The sequence below is a fragment of the Melopsittacus undulatus genome, chromosome 10, assembly GCF_012275295.1.
Source record: "Melopsittacus undulatus isolate bMelUnd1 chromosome 10, bMelUnd1.mat.Z, whole genome shotgun sequence".
Classification (NCBI taxonomy): Eukaryota; Metazoa; Chordata; class Aves; order Psittaciformes; family Psittaculidae; genus Melopsittacus; species Melopsittacus undulatus.
Window position 1 is genome coordinate 24,806,796 of NC_047536.1, and position 18,472 is coordinate 24,825,267.

An 18,472-nucleotide genomic window follows, 5' to 3' on the forward strand; every position below is an offset into this window, starting at 1 on the left:
AGGGAAGACTGCATGGCCTGAGGGATGCAGCAGCCTTCAGAAAGGGTTGAAGGCTTCACTGGCTTGATGTGATGCACTGTTTTATGTCTAGCTGCTGCTTACGCAGCAACAGAACAGTCTGATGGTAAAAGAATATATATATTATATATAAAATATATATATTATTAATATATTTTATATATAATACACAGATATAATTATAAAAGTTATATTTAATAGTATATTATAAAAATATTATATACTATTTTAAATATTATATAAACTCATAATTATATACATAAAATATATAATAACTAAGTTAACACATGAACTGTCTCTTCATTATATGCAACAATCATGAAGTACTTTAGGCAGAGGGACCTGCCTTTCTTCAGCTATAATCACAGGTCTGCATGCATGAACCATGTGTGATTACACATTATTACTGTACTACAGAACACAAGATAAGATATCCTTTGATTAAGATCATCTTACTGAAATATTCATGCAGATTCGAGCATGAAGTCATTGACCTGTGTCGAGTAGTTATATGGCGTTCTCTCAAGTGCATGTATCAATTGTGTATACATGAGACCATAAATCAACTTGAATTTCAAAAAAAGAGACATTTTATTTAGTGGGCACAAGGAACCCATTGTGTTAGCATAAAAATTCCAGCTACGTTGCGAAGGAAAGTGAAGGCATCATATTTAGCTTTACTTGCTCTTTGGTATTTATAGATCTGACCTACTTAGAGAAGCCAGGGTAATTAATGCTACATATTAAATTTTAAAAATACAAAGCCACAAATTTGGCTAGAAAATGACATAATGTTATAAATGAAGAGTTTAAGCCTATTATTCATTACAGCATGAACTGGGCAGTTCGGAAACCAAAGACTGTGAAAGGTTAATACTGTTACTTAACTATTCATTGTTTATTCAAATAAACAGTTTCGTTTCTAGATTAACGTGGCTCCAAGCATTGTGAGACTCCCATTTTCAGTGTGGCACAAACATTAACTGACTGAATCATCTTAAACCATCTTCATTCTTTGCCAAAGTGTGAAGTGTTTTAGTATTTGACAGCCATATGAGTTTATCTTATTTGCACAGGGAAGCAACTCATTGAGTGCAGAAATTATATGTGAAATTAAGTCTGAGTACTTCAGCTCAATGTATGCAGTCAGATTTGGAGTTTACTTTTGTTTTAAAATAAAGCTTGTAACATTAAAGAGAGAAAGATAAGACAGGGGTTCAGGACTCTGTAGATTAGCTGAACACTTTCCACTCTGTGCAAGTGCCCATTCTGCCTAACTTTGGAGAGGGATGCTTGTTACTGCTCTTTTTTCCTTTTTTAGTTTAAATTCTGTCCTTACTGAAGCTGGTGCAGATATACCTGCCCAAGGGTGGGTGGAAAAGTGTGAACAAATACATATTTTGTGATTTAATTTTTCTCTGTCAAGTTCCTGACTACTGCTATTTCATATCAGAAAAGGTCATTAGATGGTAAATTAATTACAAAGTAGAAGAAGTACTAAAAGATAATTAGAAATCCTTGTCCATCTTCTATCAAAAAGACCATGGTTTCCCCTTTTTTATTAGGTGAAACAATATTCGGCTCAAAGATTGAATATCTGAAGACTTAACAAATACAAACTCTTGTCCTAAATCTCCAAGCAAGAGACCAGATTCATCTATGATTTTGAATAAACTGTCCCAGCCTAACATTATCCAAAACGCAGAATTTCATATTTATTTTTTTCTTTAATTCACCAAATTTCCAAGATGTACTTGCATAAACCATTTTCTCCATTAGTAATCTGAAACCCTGGAAGCCATAGGACAAGAAACCGCGGCTACATTTAAATAACTAACTAAATAAATCTAAGATCTCTAACCTTGCAGTGAGAACAGATTTCCTTTTCCACACAAAATACTTTTTTTTATCCCTTTCAATTTTTTCCATAAATTGACTGTAGACTGAAACACCCTGATACACGAGCACCATTTGCCACAATGATAGTATTGCTATGGATAATACCTGTGGTTAAGGTATGGGGCTGAGCCTTACAAAATCCTCCAGTGGTGTCACTGGCTTCCTACAAAAACCCAGCAAAGTCAGTTAATTAAAGCTCAATTCCCCATTTGTAAAATATAAGAAACACTTGGGGTTTTTCATTGTTTTCTGTGCTTTTGGAGAATGTGAGCCTGAATCTTTTTTGTGATCTGTGATAGGGTTTTTTTATGATGCATGGAAACATCTGAAGAGTTAAGGATGAAAATAGAAACCCTTTGTACAGCATATACAAGAGATCAGTAATAGTTCTGTGTGATGTACAAGATACTGCAACTCTGAAAAAAGCCCTTTTTCACTTGTACAGCTTGCTTTGCTGGTCGTATGCTTAAGACCTGAAAATTTCTTCAGTAAGATGCAAAAGCATTATTTAGATATCAATATAAAAAAAAATCAATCCTGCCTGTTTTGCACAGTGTGCAATGTCATCCCTGCTGCTTTTAATGCCAGAGTACAGTTGCTGCAACCAAACATAAGTGTGACGAAAGAACTTGTGGGCACATAACAAGGTTCCCTCTGGTGCATGAGAAAGGATTCCCAGGGACCAGAGGGGATATAATGTTTAGGACATTCTAGAACTAATAATTCTGATTCAACAAGGGATAATAGAAACTATTAAATCAGATGACCTGTGAAAAAGCTTTTCACTGACATGTGACAGACTACCTACCTGTTCTGACTCTGATACTCAAGTTTAGACCAAATCCTTTACATGTCCCAGGGGTTTTGCTAGTAGCACTGAGAGTAAGAGAACCAGCAAGTGTCTGGAATATCAGTCACAATGTGTTGGGTCTCCATGACATGGAAGCAGAGCACACATTTGCTCTGTGTGACGTTCCCTTAAACTTCTGCATTTCAAAGTGAGATTTTGACCAAACTTTCTGCTCAGAAGGCAATGATCATAAAGCTAAGAGGAAAAAGAGGACCCTCAGTTATTACTCAAGGATGCAGAAGTAACTATAGGTACAAAAAAAGTTCATAAAACACTACCAGGTTTTTCCCATATGGTGACCTCACTCTCATGGATCCAGTCTAGGTTATGGTGGTCTGTCATCAGTATTTCCACTTCTTGGATAAAAAGGTTTAAATGGTTTAAATGTCTTTTCAGCATCATTCGAAGTACCTGCCAACTTGGAATTTAGGAGAAAACAGAACTGTAAAACACCTTTTTTCCTCCTCATTAAAAGTCTCTATTTCATTTACAAAACTCTAATATTTAGCTAAATATAAACCTCCAAACACTGGGAACAGTCAAACCTTGAAAAAGCCTAAAATCAGCCCTCAACATGAGTAGCATACTTATGAACTGATTTCATTTAACAGCTGTAAGAGTAGCATTGAAACAGAACCTCACCAAGCTCTCTCTTGAATCCCCCAAAATAAGATAAGTAGAGTTTCAGTAAGTACAATACCCAGGGAACCAGCATAAACTCTACATTTCCACAAATAATAAAGGTTTTGGGGACCCTTATAGGACTAAAATTTGGATTTCAATGTAAAAGGAAATGGGACATTAAGTAAACTAATACCCTGCATATTTCTTGTCTCTTCTGAGCATTCCTTAATATACTCCCCACTATGTGTGGAACTGTAATTTTCAGCTGAAGACCTTTGCATAGATCTGAACAGAAACATTCTGACTTTGAGTGAGAGAATTTAAAATATCCCAAAGCTTTGTATACACGAAACAGAGGATTAGGTCATAAACTGCAGCAAAAGGATTGATCAGCTTATTTTATTTTAGTCACAAATTAAAAGTGCTGGGAAAAGATGTAGAGACCTGGTACACTTCTTGCTTCAGAAGAAATAGGATGTAGGCTAAACCATCTCCGTCAACAGAACAGACTGGTTGATACAGGAAAAAGGAAATGGAAATCAAAATCTTTCTGGTGTTAAAAAAAGGGAGTGTTTAATAGGGGTGGCCTGGCTCAAGTGTTAGTGTCACATCTGAAAATCTGTGCAATGACTAAAGACATCACAGATAAGCCTACAAGTCCCTGGTTTAAGTTGCAGTAATCTAAGTGACTGCAAAAGGATGGGAGCAGTAGCCAGCTGACAGGCAGAGCACCAACAGCATCTTCTCCTGGCCTGGTGCCTACTCTGCTATCAATTTCCTTTAGAATAGAAGGAAAAGGAAAAACAGAAAAAGCCCTAGCATAGAGTATTCCTAAATATGATGTTTTATTTTATTACAACTTTCCCTAGGCATTACTGATGGATTTCGTTCTTATACTAAGGCTTTGCTGTGTCACTGGTCATCCTTCAGCCCAGAGAGGGACAGTGCAGAAGGAACAAAACACTTCAACTCTCTCCTTAGCATCCTAGAAGAATATTTACAAGAATGCTTCCTGCTACAAAACTTGTGAATCATGATAACTAGAAGCAGTGATGAAGGAGCTTTAAGTTTTATTCGGTTGTTCTCGAGTTAATTCAGTGCACAGTGCTGATTAGAACTGGTATCAATAGAAATAAAAAGGGAATTATTATCTGGTAGCAACATAGTTGTACATCTCTGGAACTACTCTGAAAGAGCTTTAACTTGTCAGATCTGGAAGCACACTGCGGCAAACAATGTAGAGGCTGCGAAACCCCTCCATCAGTCTTCTCCAATAAGAATAGGAAATTATGTTAATATAGCTGTTAACGACATCTAACAATACTGCATGCACCACAACAGCTCCTTGCCTTAGTACAGATCCTACACTGGAGGAGAAGGACCATTGGCAAGGTCTGCTGAAGAATTCAGTAACATCCATCCTGAAAAATTATTCTTTAATTGCATTGTGCAAGGGAGGAAAAGTAGCATCATAAAGAGCAAACTGGGATGGCACCAATGTATACTTCTACAAATTAAAATGGATTTAATCCATCCATCCCAAAATTAAGGGGGGGGGGGGCGGGAGGGTGTGGTGTGACATTTTCACACATTGTCATGTCTGTCTATATCTCCTCAAGTAATACTGAGTTTTGACATGATGTGCTCCTCTTCAGTCTGTGGAATCCTGTCTTCTATGACTACAAATCAAATGCACTTGTCAATCTTTTCTATGCCCTGTGACTGGCATATAACGACAGCAATATTTTGGCTTCCTGCAACTGCTTCTCAAATAGATTGTGATACTGAAATCTGTCCTGAATTTCATACCCATGGCCTCTTTAGACTCCCCTTTCTCTCTTGATCCTTTCCTGGAAAGATGGAGAAGGAGAAAGAAAAAGGGGAAAGGAAAATATTATGATCACTGGAATGAATGAAATCCCTCTTTGTATTACGTGTTCTTAAGCAATTGCTGTCTTTTACCACCCAAATAATCTTCCACAACCTTTTAATTTTTTAAATTAGAACTTAACCAGTATTTTATCATTTTAAAACTTCCTTAACTGTGTCAAAAAAAAAAATTACCCTTGATGTTATGGCTGTATAAGATATTTTCTAGACTAGTTCTTCAGCTAAGAGCTAACCCCAGATCTACAATCAATTAGGCTGTGTCTTTATACATACAGTCTGATAAAACTGCATATTCTGGCCTTCTCCCAAACTCAGTGGAAACAATGGGACTTTGAACAGCAGTCTTAATGGCAGCGGGGAAGGATGCTACTGGTTTTAGAGCCCTTTCCTATGAGGATTTCCAAACGAAACTTGTGTTAATTGTGATGCTTCTTTGAAGCTGGCATTAAGTCATGGTGCAACAAGAAAAACAAAATTCACTTTAACAAGAGCATAGTCTAGAGACAGTCTATAGTTAAGCAAGACCTAAGTATTTTGATATGTGCTTCTCAAATTCAGGACATACTCCTTCTTAAGGCTTGCTCACTCAGCATGACTGTGTGCTTCAATAAAGACTGGAGTATGAAGTTCAGCATTCACTGGACAGTGATTCTCATAAACTATTGCTCAGTGGCCAGAAAATAGTTCATTTAAGTAACAGGCTGAAATGCACTGTTTTGTCTTAAAAGAGAAAAGAACTGATTCAACTAAAACAAATAAACATTCACTCCTTCTTACCTTTCTTCTGCTATTTCCAGTATTCTCTACCAATAAGAACTATATGCACCATTTAAATGCTGGAGGGAATTATCTATTTGCCAGTAGAACCTGCACAAGTAGCTGAAGTCCATATTTTCTTCACAGAGCATGACTGTGACATCTCAGTTGATCACTGTGAGGAGCTGCTGTTTAATTAAAGTTGCATGTGAAGGATCTAAATCAGTGAATTTGTACCTCTGTTTTTGAATAAATAGCTATTAACTCTCTAGTCTAGGTTACTGAACACCATGTTAATCTTATTTACCACAGGAATGTTTATTAAGACCATCGTGGCCATGTATTAGTTTTTAAAGTTGTTTAGATGTGATAAAGTTTACTGAAGTCTGTAAAGATTACATCTGTTCTAGGAAATCAAGGTTATAAAATAACTTTTAATTTAATAAATGAAAATAGCTTTCTATTTCTACAGTGAATGCTTTGTGAAGAACAGCACACTGATAAGAAGCTTTGTCATGAAGCCCTGATTGTTCTAGGAGTAATTGCAGCTTCTGTTGCTTGGCATCAGTCAGGGTTGTGAGTGTCCACAACTTCTCAAAAATCAACATCTAAGACTATCTGACCCAGCTTGTTACTTATTCTGTGCTCTTGCTCCCTTGAAGAAGAGGGAGTTCCCTTAAAACAAACAAATAAGCAAAAAACAACAACCAAAAAAAAAAAAACAAACCAAGACCAAGGCCTCAAACATCTCTCTCCCCACCCCCCCACCCCCCCCCAACGAACTTCAGCTTTATTCTCACATGGGAAACTCCCTTTGAGATTTGACCTCAAGCAATAGTTCATCCAAAAAAAAGTTGCAGATGAAAACAATATGAAGGTGAACTAATACTTGTTATCTGCGGTCTGGTCATCCTGGATTCCTTGAATCTGTTCACATTACTCAGTGTCAGGTAAAAAGAGATAATATGGTCCAGTCATAAGTGGTTGTGAACTTGTGCAGGACAGCCAGCAAGGCTTGTCACCATGCTGTGTACAGTCAATGTACATTCAGCTGTGGTTCAAGAGAGAAAGCAAAATGAAGCATTGTATTGGAGAATTTTCTTAGCTAAATACAGGAAAAGCTACATGCTGGCACCTCTACATTCTCAGCTATGGCACTGACATATCTGTTATAAAGCTGGGCTAAAAAAACCCTAAATGTAGAGGTCAAGAAAAGAAATATTAATTATGTCTTTAAACAAACCCACAGAAACTACAGAAAAATCTTTAGACTATAGCTTGACTTCATCTGTTACCACATCTGCTACCTACTTTCCTCTAAACAGACACAGGCAAATGAATCGATACAAAATAATCCTTCATCACATCATGCATTTCAGAAAATGTTGCAAAAATGGGAGTGCATTTCCAGTAGGAATGTAGTATTATTCAAATGCCATATAAAAGTAGGAATGTTTTTGTAGGGATCCTTCAGTTTTATCCATTTTTTGTTATTGGTGTTTTGTTTTTTTTTTTTGGTTTTGCCTGTACAATTGCAATGCATGACTTCAATGTTAATCAAAATTAATCCAGTTTTTAAATTAACAAACAATCCTGAATGTTCCAGCTTACTTCTCTACATGGTTTGTCTGTGAGCAGGGTTGGGATGTAAACACAAACTCGCTATGTGTCATTTAGCACTCCTAAGACTTTCTTTTGACTAGAGTCCATAGGTGGCTATGTTGGTATTATGATGATAAAATTATTTTCCACAATAGGATAAATTACAATTATGTCTTCTAGTGTACATAATTCTTACAGTAGTATAAAATGTACTCCAGGGTTTTTAACCACAAATTGTACAAAATTGCTCACAATAAGTGGTTACTTACAGCACTGTAGGGTAAAGTATTATTTAAATTAAGTCATTTATGTTCACTTTATTATACTTTTGAAGCATATGAATGTTCAATACTATTTGATGAGCACATTTAAGACCTGAAAAGCTTACCAAATGTGTTAACTCTACTACTCTATACCCACCTGGACAAAACCCATCACCTTTTGTTTCCCTCCACATATTGTATGTTTAACACAATACCATCAAGAAACATATTTTCTTGCTTATTAGTATAGCTTCTGCCATGCAATGGGACACTTATCTGATGAAGTCTGTATCGGGGGGAAAATGTTACTTAGTATAGATAGTTCTTTCTCCTTACAAAACACATCATAATGTTGTATCTTTGTCTGTCAGACATGTTGCTACTTTCTTTGTTGTACATCTCACAAAGGCCAAAAAAATTAATTAGCAGAAAATGCTATAGAGGAATTAAACCCGAGACTACATATGCCTTCATTAGTTGCTTCTGCTTCCAGAAATCAAATGGCAGAAACATACATTCCTCTTTCAGCCAAGATTGCCCCTTTGGGAGTGTGTCATGCAGTTCATGTTAGAAGAGTCCTTTGTTCCCTTCACTTAGGGTATCGGAGCAGTTGGGCATCAGAGATAAATAATTTACTGTTTGCCTTAATTTAATTTGTATTTCACTCTAGAGCAAGGTGCTCAGAATTGCCTGATAAGACAAATAAATAGAACTTAAAATAGTTACAGATATTAATATTCTCATGGTCTCAGAAGGAAGCAGCATAGCAGGTGTATGAAAACAGCCTGGAATATTTCACTCAGTAATCTGAAAAAGGCTGGAACTGAAGTTCAGCCCAAAATCTCTCCCAGGCTGACAGTCCCTGACCCAAAGCCCAGAGCTATTTCTAGCTTTAGAATTCAGTGTAACCGGCAGCAGTGATCAACATCCTCTGCATTGTCTCACGCTGGTTTGAATACTCCTGTTCTCATAAAGAAACCTTCCTATTCTTGTATGACCACCTATTCAGAGAAACCAAGAGTAAACTGGCTCTCAGCCTTTGCCTCCAGCTTGTTGTTGTGCCTTTCCATGCAGTCACATCACATCAAAGTGATGGAGTTGTTTCTTTTTTTTATTTTTTTTCTCTAGGGGTCATTGCTTGCATTCTGGATTCTGACAGCCTGAAATGACTGAGTCACCCCCAGCAGACATTTAGGATTATTTCTCAAAGTGAAGTTAAGCTGAAAACACCATTAGCCATTGTTAAAGAAAATCTAATCACAATATTCTATTTATACTCCGGCGCCCTGGCTGTGCCCCCCTGCACCTCGCCCTATGCCCACACCCCATAAGAAGCTCACGCTTCTCCTTGGAAGTGACAATTACCTTCTGGCCCGGAGAAAGCCTTTAATTATGACCCTGTGTTCCCGTGTCTCCATGGTGATCCCATGCAAACCGCCTGCCTCATTAGACTTTATTCCCCCAGCACCCCACGAAAGTCACCGGAGGGTTCCGCAGGGCCCCGCCGCCCGGCGCCAGCCGCGCCCGCCGCCCGCTCACTCGGTGGAGGATCGCGGGGACCGCAAAGCCGCGGGAATTACTCCACTGCAACCCCGCTCCGAGCGCAGCCGCTGCACCATTCCGGCACTCGCTGCGGAAAACGCGGTCCCTGTCCCCTGCCTGGCCGCGCTGCTCATCGGAGGATGGTCTCGGCGCGCCCCTGCCCGCCCCCCGCCCGGGCGCTGCCGGTACCTGGGCGCTCTCCGGCGCCTGGGCCCGCGGGGTCTGTGAGGATGCTGGGGTCACTCTGAGACCTGCCTCTCGGGAGAAAGCAGCCGGTCCCTTCTTCCGATGCAGCCATGAGGTGGAGGGCGGGAAGCTTAGAGGCGGGGGGAGGAGGAAGCGCTCATGGAGCCGCCGGCGGCCGGGGGACAATGGGGACGGGGGTGCGGCGGCGGCGGGGCGTCAGCCGGGCAAGACCAGCCGCGGCAGCAGCATTTTCCCCTGCACCGTCGGCAGGCTGCGGCGGGGCGCTCCGTCGGCGCCGAGCGCTCAGGGGGCAGCTCCAGACGCCTCACGGGGGTGGGCCATGCTGCCTGGCGGGGTGGGGAAGAGCCGGGACGCGGAGCACCGGCCCGGCCGCCCGGCCCCCCGCCGCCACAGCCGCCGCCACCCCCTCTCGGGACGTGTCCCCCCCTCGCCCCGAGCGTCGCTGCTGAAATCGCCTCAAGCCGCCACACTGCTGAGCGCATCCGTCGGAAAACATTGGGATTCTCCCATGGTGCCCCGCGAGAGGCCGTGTGACGTCACGGGGGGGGGGGGGGGGGTGGACGCTGCACCTGCACTGCACAAAGGCGGGGGCAGCAGGTGCGCGCGGCCTCGGAGCTCCTCCCGCACCAGGAACATGTGACTAGCGCCATGGGGAGGGACATTCCCATTCCCATTCCCATTCCCATTCCCATTCTCATTCTCATTCTCATTCCCATTCCCATTCCCATTCTCATTCTTATTCTCATCCTCATCCTCATCCCGTTCGGTCGCGGGGCTCAGTGTGCGCCTCCTGTCCCCGCCCAGGGCTGAGGGAGCATGTCCGGGCGGTGGGGGTGTCCCCTCGCGTCCGAAAGCGCCGGTTCCTCCCTGGCAGAACGCGCGGCTCATCGGGGCACACGCGCATCCCGGCAGGAGGTTCCGCGGGGACGGTGTCGCCTCCCTGACGAGGGTGAGCTCCTGGTAGAGGAATCCTCGGAAAACTGCGGGGGTCCGACTCACTAAGTAGCTTGGTTTGGGAATTCGGGAAGTGGAATAACGGTTTTTATGGGATATTTACTTCAATTTCCACTGCCCTGCAGAGTGGTGGCTTGTGAGTGCCCAGGGCTCTGGCAGATCTCCAGGGAGTCCTGACCTGCAAAAGCCGGGAAAGCTCCTTAACCCCTCTCCCAGTGAAGTCCCAGGGAGCCCTCCACACCTGTAGGGATCCAGTGGGCAGCATTGAGGAGCACGGCAAACACTGCCTTTGTTAGGTGGAATTGGCATCAAGGTGTGCACAAACCTACAAGTGGATTTCTTGGGCTGCCTTGGCAGCAGTGTTTACACGTGGGGCTGGTTGAGATTCTTTACTAGATGGGTATAACTGTATGAAATATTAGGAGTGAAACTGTGTGTCAGAAAATTTTTCATTAATCATAGAATCCCAGTCTGGTTTGGGTTGGAAGGAGCCTTAAAGCTCATTCAGTTCCAACCTCCTGCCACGGGAAGGGGCACCTTCCACTAGAGCAGGTTACTCCAAACCTCTTTCAATCTGGCCTTGAGCACTGGTTAGGAATGGGGCAGCCACAGCTTCTCTGGGCACCCTGTGCCAGTGCCTCAGCACCCTCACAGGGAAGAGCTTCTTCCTAAGATCTCATCTCAGTCTCCCCTCTTTCAGCTTAAAGCCATTCCCCCTTGCCCTGTGACCACATGCCCTTGTAAAAATGCAGTCATTCTTTCACATACATATTTTTCTTTACAGAAATATATGGAAAACATGTTGCATATCTCACATTAAGCAAATGTGGTTTAGTCACTTCTGAAAGCAGGAGCAAACAAAGCAGTTCTGTGGGGTTGTGTCTTTGTTGAATTTTTGGGGATTTAACCCAAAATTCATCACACCTATTACACTGAGAAGTGTATTTGCCTAGTTTCTTTAAGCAAAGTTAACCACGTGCACACATCTCGTTTGGAATCACCTTTGGGCTACACATTCCCTGGGATTTGGTCAACTTGGTGACCTTTTGGGGAAAAGCACTCCATGGGTCTGCATTCAGTGTAGAGCTCGATAGGAAAACTCTTCAAAGACTCCATTTGAACAGGGCCTGATTGTGGCTGCTGGGCAGAGCCTGCCTGTGGCTTGGGGGGGAGCTGCTGCATCTGACAGGGAGCTTCAATATCAGCACAAGAACAGGAACTGAACAAAGGGTTTAAAGCAAAATATCAATAAGGTTTGCATTCGGCATGAGCTTTCCCTTCTTCCTGATAGTAAGGTAAATCCTAAGGGAAAAGTAGCACATGATAGTGCAGTCTCAGTTGTAGTGTAATGCAATGGAATAAATTAATGTATCAAGAGCCTTCTGTAAATTGGTTGCTTTTTGAGAGCTTAACATTCTCATCTTGACACATTTTCAGTGTCAATCTTTGTAACTTCTTCTAAGCCTTGCCAGTCAAACAGCTCATCATAATTCTGAAAAGACAGCTAAATGAACCATTTCTATTATGCTATAAAACATTTCCAAGGAAACAAACAAATCCAAAACCCTTGTTTAAGGGATGATTTAAAGAGATCAGGGTGTATTTTATACTCCTTTCCCCCTCCAGCCAAGTTTTTGAGTTGCCAAAGTTGTCAACTTTGAGTTATTCATGACCTCTAGAAATTCATGTTTTCTGATGTACATGCAGATAGCACTGCCTGGCATAGGTACTCGGCCCAGTTTTCAAACAAGAAATCTCTCCTTTATAGTGAAATAATAACCCAAGTCTATTTTTAGTAGCGAGTTTTAAATGTTTTTCTCTATATAGCTTTTAGGTCATGCTAGAAAATGCTGACAGTTTCTAGTGAATTCTGTGGAAGTCTGTTTGTGCTAATTGATACACCTGCCTTCTGCAATGAAGAATGATACTCAATTCTTGCATAAAATACATAGTTGAAAAGTTTTTCATCAGATTTAAACATTCAGACAAGACTGAATGCATTAAAATATTTTCAACTGAAGAAAATATCTCCAAGACTGGTTTAGTGCCCTACAGAAGCATGAGATGAGGCTGACATGGTTTTTGCCACTCACATACTGATTGAAGGACACTTTATAGGGTCCTAATACACTGATAGAAATCAGTCAAAAAAACCCTGGAATCTGTCTCACTATTTTAGCTTAAAGCATTTTTTTTTTCTCTCATTCCTGCCAAACCAAGCATCAGGAGACTCAGCCGTGAAATAAATTCTAGGGGCTACACATGCCAGTGGATGTATCTGCCCCAAGGCCTCCTTGCTTGCTCTGGTGTGGACCATCATCATGTTTGGGGCTGAGGGTACAAGAACAAAAATAATCATGTCAAATTGTTTAAGCCTATGTTGCTAAAAGTATGTCTTGTGTAAAAAGTTCGATTATCTGCATATCTTCTACTTTAAAGTTTCATGGATGATGATGTATCTATTTGCGCTTTGCATTTTCTTCCCTTCCCTTCAGGCTTCTGTGTTCCTTCTGGGCAAAGCTTTCTGACAGAAATAAACGTGAGGCAAAGACTTTCCTTTATGTCAAAGGACCAATGCCAAAAGGAATGGAGCATTTTCAGAGAATTAAATAGAAGCTGATGAAGACATGCTGTAACCAATATATTGTAAGGATATTGATTTGTTAAAGCCCCCTGAAATTGGAAAGAGACAAAGCCTGGTTCTACCTGTGGGTACTAAGCACCTAAAAATTGTTCTTAAGTTCCCTTTTGCTGTTTGATGTAATTCTATAAATGTCACAAACAAAAATATTTGCAGGATCAGAATGACTATTTAGTAGAAATATGAGTCTCTTTTTATTGGGTTTGTTTTCTCCTATAGCAGTCTTCTGGTAAACAAGTTTGCAACATTTTCCCAGAAAGTACAAACATCTGATATGTTCATTTCTCTCTCGGATGATTTCTAGTATTTAATATTTATAATGAAAAGTTATGATGAGATTTTTCTGTCTTAGTGGCAGATATTTCTGCAACTGGTATCCATTCAGTTGCAGAAAAATAGTTCTTAAAATGAAATTCCTACACAAGGAACAAAAGAGAAAATTTATTTAGCTTGATATGCCTTCCTTTGATAAAACTTTTTTAAATGCAGTTATATAAATGGTATGCATGATTTGATGAATTATAATCTGTTTAATAGACAGCTTAACTCCTGTTTTATGATCTAGTTATATAAAGAGGAATCCTGACTTGTGTTAGAAGGAATGATTCCCTGAAGAGAAAGGAAAGAGATGAGTCATGTCAGTGCTGTTTTTCTCAAGTCAGCAGAATATTGAGCAACCTCATTTTCATTAATCTGAAGCCCACATGTGATCTCTGAGCATAACTCTGTTCTTTTTTGTGCCCTTATTTAGAAAAATGAGTTTGGGATACATTTAGATTGACAGTCTCAGCTTACACATTAAAATTGTTTTGATGACCAGAGGATGAACAGCCTTGCTCAGTGCAGTTTTCTTAGATGGGGCAGCAGAAAGCATTTGCTCTGTTGCTTCCAAATCTTAACATATTTTTTGAGATTTAATGGCAGCTTATTGTTCGTTGTGCTTACACTAGCATGAATATGAGCATTCACATGGCCAAAAGGCCCTTTTTTCTATTTATTTTGTGTTTGTGGTTTTTTTTTCCCCACAGGTGCTCTCTTAGTAAAGACAACATAGGGCTTGTTTTGAACCTTTATTTGTTGAGACAATAAATGCCTGTCACTGAGATGTAAATATCATCCAGCAGTCACAATTGTGTGAGTACGAAGAGTTGAAAGATGTCTTCTCCAAAGCATGATGATATAGCTGCTACCAAGGAAGGCAAATAAAAAATGAGTAAGCATCAGGGATGTTTATTGGTGGCTTCATGTACACATTCACATTTAACACCTCTGATACTCAAGGGCTATTCTAGGAATCACCCATCTGATTTTCATGTTTGCTTCCTCACAGCTCTAATGCTTACTCTGTCATTTGGTAAGTGAAGGAGCAGAAAAAGAAGAGGCAGGGAAAAATGTTAAGGAAGACAGTTGGCTCAGCTGCCTGCCTTCTTAATAAACAGCTCTACTCATGTAATGCCTTCTAGGTAGCAGTGTAATGACAATGAGAAGAGGAACATCTACTCTTATGTCAGTTACTCCAAATTATGCACCTTATAATAGTAACAATAACCTATCAGTTTATGCAGAGGGAACTTGTATCTGTGACATGCTGAGGCCAACAGGGATATGATTGCTGTGCATAATGATTGCGTGCAAGAAGCAAGAAGAAGGCAGCTGTGTGGAACGGTGGAGGAATCCTGCAGTGCTGTCAAAGCCAGCGAGGCTAGAGGTGGTGTGCCATGTAAGTACTGTTTGAGCTCTGAAGGTATCAAACTGATTTTCTTCCTGCTTTTGTTCCCCTTAGACTGCAATATGTCTGAGGAAAAGGGGAATACGTGCAACTTCCATAGCAGGTCTAAATCTTTCTTCTTTCTGCAATGCCTTTTGGGGAGTTAATGTTTTTGTAGACAGTTCTTTCTCTTTTCTACAGGCACAGTGTTCTTAAGAAGGTGTATGGGTGGAAGTTCCTCATTTTTCTCTCTTTCATCCTCTTAAGTATTCCATGGTCTCTCTCAGATTTCCAAAATGAGATGTGGGAGGTCCAAAAGCCATGGCCAATGTACCTAAGACCCTGCAAGGTCTACTAACAACATGGGGGAAATCCAGTGGAATATTTGTCACATTTGTAGCGTAAGTGGCACAGGTCTGAGACTTCAGGATAATAGAAATGGCCCAGAGGAACTGATGTTTATTGTTAATATACAAAATGCAATGGAGACCTCATAGCAGCCTTCCAGTATCTGAAGGGGGCCTACAAGGATGCTGGTGAGGGACTATTCATTAGGGACTGTAGTGACAGGACAAAGGGTAATGGGTTAAAACTTAAACAGGGGAGGCTTAGATTGGATATAAGGAAGAAATTCTTTACTGTGAGGGTGGTGAGGTACTGGAATGAGTTGCCCAAGGAAGCTGTGAATGCTCCATCCCTGGCGGTGTTCAAAGCCAAGTTGGACAGATCCTTGGGTGACATGGTTTAGTGCGAGGTGTCCCTGCCCATGACAGGGGGATTTGAACTGTTTGATCTTAAGGTCCTTCCCAACCCTAACTGTTCTATGATTCTGTGATCCCAGAAGAAGTTTACCACTGGAGTTAGGAAACCACTTTGAATCACTGCACTGTCCTTCGGCATGCTCAGTGGTGAGTGAACGCTGAGCGGCACCTTAACGGGCGCCTGAGCCCCCAGGCCCAGCCGCGCCCTCTCGGGGAGCTCCAGGCTCATCGCCCGTGGGACGGCTGTGCTCCGGCGCGGCCGGTAGGGGGCGCTGCGCCTGCAGGGTGGTCACCGGTGGTAATGGCTGCTGCGCGAGCGGCAGGCGGTGCCCCCTCAGCGCTGAGCGATGCTCCCGCCTTGCCGCGTACCTCAGCCGCCGGCTTCACCTCAGGGCGGCGGGTCCCGGCCTCGCCGTAACGGGAGGACCAGGACCCTTGTCTGGCCTCGCCTTATGGAGCCCCGCAGGCACACGTAACACTGTAGGTATTGTTAGTGTATAGTTTGGTCATAGCGACTTTGTTTTCTCACCCACACCCCCTCCCCTTTTTTTTTTAATGACGGGAGGAGGGAAGGCTGCTTCCCCAGCGATTTCCGAGCACCTGGAACTGTGATATTTAGCTCTTTGGTTGCTAACTATGCACAGGGGGGATAGATTATTTCTGTTTTAACTGAATGTTGTAAAAATCTAGGGCTTTTCTTCACGCTAAGAACAGAGCTAGCGAGGGGCTTGTAATAGCCTGGGTGCTCAAGTGCAGCTTCAGCAGCACTGGTGAGACAAGCAGAAGGGAGCTGTGGACAGTTGCAGGTCACCCTCTTCCCTCCCTTTGTGTGCCAAGCAAAGCAGAGGTGTGGGAGGAAGGGTTTGCATCCATGGACACTGTTGGGCAAACGTCTGTCCTCCATCCCTTGCTTCTCCGGCTGTCATCCTGAAGCTATTACAGGCATTAACAGCTGCTGTGGCAGGTTTGGTGCTGTTGTGTGTGACTCCTTTCCTCATTCAGCTAGTTGCAGTATGTCCAAAACCTTTTTTTTCCTCACCACTTCTTGTGTGCCATGCCTGAAGTACCTGACTTCTTCACTAACACATCCCTTTCACTGATCACTTGTGTCTGTCAGCTTTTCATAGACATTACTTCCTTTCCATTTTATTTTATGTTTTGAAATCACTTGAATGTATTGAAGAAGAGGAAGAAATGCTGGAAGCTACTTGACTTGGTAAATATAGTAAGTGGGGGAAATCCTTAAGTGGCTAAAACTTAGCATCTGCTACCAATTTATTTTTTTATTATTAAAAGGAAAAACCAGAAGCCTGTTTGCCACTTGCTTATGAAGGTCTGATCTCAGTAATTGTGATCACTTTGTCCCAAGCACAGGAGGGCACATGTTTGGGAAAGAACTGTGGTGTGGGAGGCTTCCTTCTAAGCTGGGATGTGATCCCTCATGCTACTGGAGAAAACATGAAACACTGTTGCATAGGTGCTGAAAATGAACGCATGCATTGCTCAGGTGTAGCCATAGCTGCAGTCTAGTCCTTTTTTTAGATACTCTGTGTTTTCTCTATTATGGAACATACATTAGGATGTATGGAGCAATGAACATCTGAGTAAATCATATTTGTACACGCTTCAAGTATTACTAATCACCAGAACACCCCTACATTTAGTACCTTATATAAGTTTCTGTTTATATCGGCATATTTCAATAAGACCAACATAAGCAGTGTTACCAGAAAGCATACCATATGCAGGTTGCTGCAGCTCCTGTGCTTTCCATATATCTCACATCATTGGATCTTGGCTTCAATCTCTTAGAGGGTGACTCATAGGGGACCACGGTGCAATGGAGACAAATACATTGTAATTGTAGTGATGCCTGCTTTCTCCTTGCAAGTGGTAAATTGCTTAGACAATACATAGACATTTATTAATAACTATTTTGAGCACTTACATTCCATTAGGAAACAAAATATATATGAAAAAGAAAAACCTTTGTTTTGGTTGTGCTTTGTGGTTGGAAGTGTTTGTATTTTAGAAGCAACACAGCTCAGTTTTTCAGGGGTAAGTCTGGGTAACTTGTACCCTTACCAGAGGTGCCCTTTCTTTTTATTATGTATTGTATTCAAACAGTACATTCTGATTCAGATCGCATCTTGCTGCTACCAAATCTGGGATAATTTTTGTGTATAACTTTTTTAAATTAATCCAAATAAGGAAGATCATTCAGTTGTCAGCAGAAGCAGAAAAGAGAAAATTGGCATTCTGTGCTACTTGGGTGAGAGGTGAGGAATTTTTGATGTAGAATTGCAGGAAAAAATTCTGATTCTACTCATGTTAGTAAAAATTCCAACACTTCAGTGGCATTTTGATGTCATCTGTGTAATCAGTTTAATTTCTTGTGTAACACAAGACTTTGGCTGGTCCTGTGTTTTCACAAATTTCACACAATTAGACAGTTAAAATACTTTGGGGGACAGTGTTACATGAAACTAGTGACAGAGCTTTCTTCGGTAGATTACGGTTTGCTTGGGGATCTGAAATCTAGTGAAGAACATAATAATAATTGTGATTTATGAGCATCTCATGGAAGACACAACCTCATAATTGGTAGCTAACTTGGGCTGATGTTCATAGGAGGGAATTCAGAAGTCTAGAGTTGATCAGCAGCTGAAGACAAGAGAATGAAAGATTGAGTTTTTATGATAAGTAAGGTCCAGGTTAGCAGAGCAATATCAGTTCTGAGGCTGCAGTTGTGTATTG

General features: G+C 41.4%; 1 protein-coding gene across 2 annotated transcripts in view; it reads right to left on the reverse strand.

Annotated features, from left to right (window-relative positions):
- The window catches only part of PHACTR3 (phosphatase and actin regulator 3), a 109,128-nt gene extending 99,386 nt beyond the window's left edge, over nucleotides 1-9,742 (reverse strand). For both annotated transcript variants that reach the window (XM_034066881.1, XM_034066880.1), the window contains exon 1: nucleotides 9,634-9,742. In XM_034066881.1, coding sequence (XP_033922772.1) covers nucleotides 9,634-9,742 — 109 coding nt within the window. The remainder of the gene's footprint in view (nucleotides 1-9,633) is intronic.
- Between the last annotated feature and the right edge of the window lie 8,730 nt (nucleotides 9,743-18,472).